Here is a 5,662-nt window from a genome sequence, read left to right as displayed (position 1 = left end):
CAAATGTCCTCTAGATACAGATGTCTGATGCATTCTTTGGCATTCCAGTTCAGATTAAAGGAGGATTTAGTGGTTGAATTTAATGGAAAGTAACAGCAATGGTTTGAATTATGGTTTGGACTAAATGATGGTTATCTCTTCTATCTATTCCCGTCTGAGGTTACACGTAGAACAAAGTTACATGTAAGAGGAGCGCTAGAGGCCTCACACTCTCATTCTGCCACAACCCTGTTTTATGTGACACAGTTGACACTCTACCGTGTACCCTCAGTGATGACAGCTTACATCCACCGTGGTTCTTCATTTATTTGCTTGTCTCAGGCAGCAAAGTGTCTTTTGTTTGGTCTCTCACAGTCTTAAGGAAGGTCATGATGCCAGAGCCCCCGGTGCCCCTCTCCTCTAACGCTGTGGGTGCACTGCTGATCATCTCCCACTCTGACTCCTGGCTCTGGTTTCTCAGTTGTCTCAGTTGTCGGGCGCGGGCAGCAGGTACAGTGATGAAGCGGCTGACAACATTGATGTGGTAGCTGCGAAAAGTCAATAGTTTTGTGACACAGTACTGAAAGGCCTGGTTTAGCCTCTCGCTGGCCTGCTGCTGAACAAAACTCTTCAGGGAGGGTTGCAACGAGATGTCCCGGATCAGCAGCTTGTGGGCAGGTGGCATGTAGTTCCTCATGCGGTTTAGAAAGGCACCTAAATACAGTTGTGTCATAACAGTGATATGTAATGAGTAATGAGTCCTCTCTGCCACTGTTGTAATCAATCAAAGGAAAAACAGCCATCATACCACTTTTTGCTTCATGCTGGACTCCCAGAAGTTCATCAAAGCAGTGCAGCAAGCTACTCTGTGCAGCACTCCCACCTGAGTACTCCATAGGCTCTGCCTGGACCCCTTCATAAACCAGCCCTTTTGGCATACAGGGGTTGTCTTTCCACCTATGTATGTGTTCATGGACACACACACATACACATTTCAAAAAAATGTTTCACTTTAAAAATGGCGGACTAATCAGTCAAATGAAAACAAAATACCCAGACAAGAAGATCCTCATAATGCCATAGAATACCGAAGGCTCCACATAAACTTAAGAAAAATCACATTAATCAAAATACTTGTGTGTTTGTATAATATATTCAATGGGAAATATTTATAATGCATTTAAGTTACCTTGCATCAGTTTGAGTGTGTCTGTCATGTCCTGTATAGACTGGCTGATGTCCTCCAGGGCTCTGGCCACCGTCTCAGTGTCTCCACACCTGACACCATTGATCACAGTGGGAATGTTCTGCAACACACAGGTAATTAAGTGGCTTTGTCTGAAATTTCATCAATTTAATTCTCGTTTGACTGTATCGTTTTCAAACAACAACATAAACATAATAAATCTCTGTTCATTCATAGGTATACGTATAGTGGATGAACTGGGATATGTATTCACCCTCAATGCAGGGACTGCTGCCATCTCCACAAGCAGAGTCACCAAAAAGAAACCTTGGGTGCTGTCTCCACCTGGGAGGCTGCACAACAGTTCCAGGTTCCTTCGTGACACATGTACAACAATATCGTTTGCATTCAGCGACATTTTATGTTATGTGTAGATTACCAGAATTGAAGAGAAGTATATACTTACTCCATGTCAAAAGGACTGGCACAGGAGACATAAAGATGGTCATGAAAAAGAGAGAGAACAGATTTTATACCAGACATTTCAGAAGGCAACCAAAAGAAATGAAAAAAAAACTGGTCCTACCCCTCTGGATCCTTCTTCCTCCAGTTAGCCAGAACTGCATCTGCATGGGTGAGGATTGGGGGAAGTCCTAAACGCTGTGACACCTCCCAGTATGGGACAGCCAGGTTATGCGGTAGCATCTTAGAGGAAAATGATTGAAGATGGAAAATCATTAATATTAATTGTAGATTGAAGTGCAACTAATACCAGTCAGGGAATGAACACGTTAGAATGACAATAAGGAAGACTGGCACAGAGAAACCTCCACTGTGTTGTTCTCTCCCTCCTGCCAGTTGTAGCCCATGGTCATCACACTCAGGGCCAGGTGGGCCAAGCGTAACTCCCGGTGTTTCTGGAGAAACTGGCAGCTCAGCTGTGGCATCTGGACAGGCGGAGTATTAACAGGTAACCATGGCTCCATAAATATATTAGATTGTCCTTTTCAGTCGTCCCCACTTACCTTGTTGATATGGAAGCGCAACTCATGAGAGTGCACAAGCTCTGGGACTCGTAAGGCAATATCCATCCAGGGCTGGTAGTAAGGCGGAAGCTCTTCCTTTTAAATCCAGTTGGATCGTCGAAAAAGAAAATGTGATGATCACCATGACAAATAGAAATTAAATAGAGCAGTGCACAAATGTGAAGTGTGCAAATGATGAAGCTCTCTAAGACATTTTCATTTTAGAATTTTAAAATTCCTCCCTAAATTTGCATTTCATTGTTTTATGTTGCGATACTGTGAATGAACTGTAATTGTGTAAGCATGTGTTGCTGTATAAAGTTCAGTACACAAAGCAGACGTCCCTCAGTCCGTTGGTCTTAATCAATACCACCAGTCACGAGTTTGAGGTTATATAACTTCTAGATTTCTGAGCACCGTTTTCACCAATGTGAACAACATTTAAGTTCAATTAAATGACAATCGTAGATTTCCTGACAATCAGTTATTGTATTATGATTGCTTGTGTGTAAGGTAAAATGGAAAAAAGTGTTAAAAGATAGAGAAGGAAACTAATCCATCCACCTACCAGAGGATCCGGGAGGATGAAGCCCAGCTCTTCAGAGACATGGTAGGACTCCAGAGAGAAGAAAGGTGTGGAGTCCGATTCTGCAGAAGCCATAGAGAAAGAAACGGAAACCCACTGAAAGGTTCGGTCGTGCGACTACCAGAATAGTTCAAGAGACTCCAATCTGTCTGGACTCCGGCACAGAGTTCACTTTACAGCTGCTGTCAATAGCAGTTACACATTGATCGCTCGCTTCTGGTATTGCACAAAAAAGGTTAAGTCTGGCAAATCCGTATCCATGCTTAACTATAAATCTCAAGTTTATGTAAAAGGTGTTCACTGTTATCATTTCTTTACCTCTACTTATAATTATAATAAAACCCTAGGTTTGCTGAACATTATATTACATTAACTCCATATAAGCCAATGTTGAATTATACGGCTGTGCAGATTTGTAAAGTATCAATTATGTACATTACAAGACTCATGTGATAAATAAGATCACTTCTATGTGGGATTCCTCAAGGAATGTGTTACAATAGATTATAAAGTGGCATTTGTTGGAAACCCAGTGTTACTTCAAGAAAAAGGCTAAAAAGTATTTTTTTAGCAATATGTATTAATACAAACACAACATGAAAAGTAGAACAAGTCATAATATAGAGATATATAGATTTGCAAGGTCAAAAAAATAACAACCAATCAAGCAAATCTTATTTGTATAACTGGGTCAAACCCGATCCTCACAACACAAAGGTCATAATTACAACCACAGCATTTTATAATTTAGTGGAAAAAAAGTTTGGGTTTTATTTTGTTGAAATGGTGGTTCCTGACAAAGTCAAGAAGCTTTATCGCAATAAAGAAATTTAATGTGGTTCTTTTATGCATTTAAAAGCTAAAATGGGTCTGTGCCGACCCTTACACAAGAGGAAGGCTGGCAGACAACATTTCTTTTATTTTTTAGGTGAATCAACAGTATGAACACTTGTGTTAATCATTTACAGTGGATCTATATGCATAAGTGGAATATAATACTAATAAGTAATATAATACTGTTGTAGTGTAACTGTTATTGAAAAAGAGGTTGCGATTATTAGTGAATGCCCTTTTAAAGTTTGCAATATTCTCCTGTTCCCAGAGTAATGTCTATATCCATTTTGGGGAGCAAAATACAGTTTCTTTACCTAAAGGAAAGATTTCATTGAGTTGTTTTCATATTACATTGTTACAGCCTGTTTCAGTGAGCATATATAAAACAACTAATCAGTATTGATAGATAAAGAAGTGATGGGAATACAGGAGCCCGTATGCTTTGAATTCCTTAGATATACTATACTGTGATACTATACTGTGTTCTAAGCAGACTGGATGACATGCAGAGGATGATGTTATGTTCATAAAAACTAGAAGAAACTTGAGACTTGATTTGGACTTCTTAAAGTCAATGTTACATTGATGTTGCAGAAGGTAAAAACAGCATGCTTTGCATAAACAGTACAAGCATACAAACAATCTAGTTTAGTGAAAGTGTCTCAATGAGCAAAACTAAAAACTGAATTTCAAGAGGATATTTGAAGAGAGTGGCACAGTGGTGTCGTGATTAGCACAGTAAGAGGGTACCAAATTTGATCTGCCGGCCTTCTTTGTGGAGTTTGCATGATCTTCTTATGACTTACATGGGCTTTCTCCTGGTGCTCCATTTTCCTTCCACAGTCCAAAGACATGCAGGTTCATTTTTTACTCTAAATTGCCTTAGGTGTGAACGTAAGCTTGAGTAGTTGTCTGTCTCTATATCGGCCTGATGACGTGTCCAGGATGTACTCTGCTTCGCTTAAAGTCAGCTGGAATGGGCTCCAGATCCCCCGCGACCCTGAATAGGATAAGCAGTTATAGATAATGGATGAATGGATTAACTCTAAAAACACAAGTAAAAGGGAAACGCCAAAGGTTACATCCACATCCACTCCTGTGTTCTCCTCTCTGTCCACAAACTGACACCAGTTGCATTCATCTTTCATCATGATATATTGACAATTGTGTTTTACTTTTGAGTACTTGTGTTTCATATGTTGGTTTATATTCAGGTACAGCTCTTACATAAACAGTATTACGAAGAACTGTAGCTTCCACGTCTTCGCTTTTTCTTTGTTCAGTAGAAGACCCACAATCACAACACAAATGCTACAATATATTACAATATAATTATATAATATATTCCAGCACAATGCATTACTTCAGTTTCCATGTATACTTGTTTTAAAGAAAATTGTTCCACCCTTTGGTTTGTTGGTATATCTGTTGTGATTCAGTTTTAAAAGAAGGGATTAAAGGGAATGTGGACTGTCAGCCTCACCTGGTGGACCAGAGTGGACATTGCAGGAGTTACAGTAAACAGGCTTTACATAAGTTTAAAGTGAAGACTTTATCAGTACCACATCAAAGGCGCATGGTCATATATCAGAACTGGTTGATATCACTTTGTAAAGATTAAATACTGTGTTCACTGAAAAAGTAATTAAATGGAATAGAAATGCAATAGGATACAAATCTGTAAATGCATTACCCCATCATGATGCTTGCTGTTGAGACATTTATTTCACAATACCTTCAGTGCACTGATGGCACAAATGTTCTAAGATTTGCCAGTATAAATGTCAACTGTAATTGGATCTGCTTGGTCTGACAGAGTTAAGGTGTACAACCACTGGATTGCATTGTTAGACTGTGTAATGTGAATGACGTAGTTCAGAGTAATGCAGAGTGACAGAGGTAAAAGATAAACCAACCAAGAATTTAATTTATTGCAGCTTTAAGCCTTCCTAAACCACATCATCTGAAGCTGTGAAGACATAATTACTAAATCAAAATGCAGTGGAAATAACCTCTATTTAACAGACAAAACCTCCCACCATCTGTGCACTA

The 5,662-nt window shown here is 39.4% G+C and overlaps 1 protein-coding gene across 1 annotated transcript; it reads right to left on the bottom strand.

The window, feature by feature from the left end:
- Positions 1–304: 304 nt before the first annotated feature.
- Positions 305–2,851, bottom strand: ido1 (indoleamine 2,3-dioxygenase 1). The gene is made up of 10 exons (XM_068566665.1): positions 2,759–2,851; positions 2,191–2,286; positions 1,993–2,112; positions 1,752–1,870; positions 1,632–1,646; positions 1,440–1,539; positions 1,169–1,286; positions 1,033–1,084; positions 788–936; positions 305–693 (listed from the first exon to the last, which is right to left on the bottom strand). Exons 1-10 carry the CDS (start codon positions 2,849–2,851, stop codon positions 305–307), a joined length of 1,251 nt encoding a protein of 416 aa, XP_068422766.1.
- Positions 2,852–5,662: the final 2,811 nt, after the last annotated feature.

The sequence above is a fragment of the Clinocottus analis genome, unplaced genomic scaffold (genome assembly GCF_023055335.1).
Source record: "Clinocottus analis isolate CAN_PGR_092001 unplaced genomic scaffold, fCliAna1.0.p SCAF_7, whole genome shotgun sequence".
Taxonomy (NCBI): Eukaryota; Metazoa; Chordata; class Actinopteri; order Perciformes; family Cottidae; genus Clinocottus; species Clinocottus analis.
This window is presented reverse-complemented; position numbering and strand designations above follow the sequence as displayed.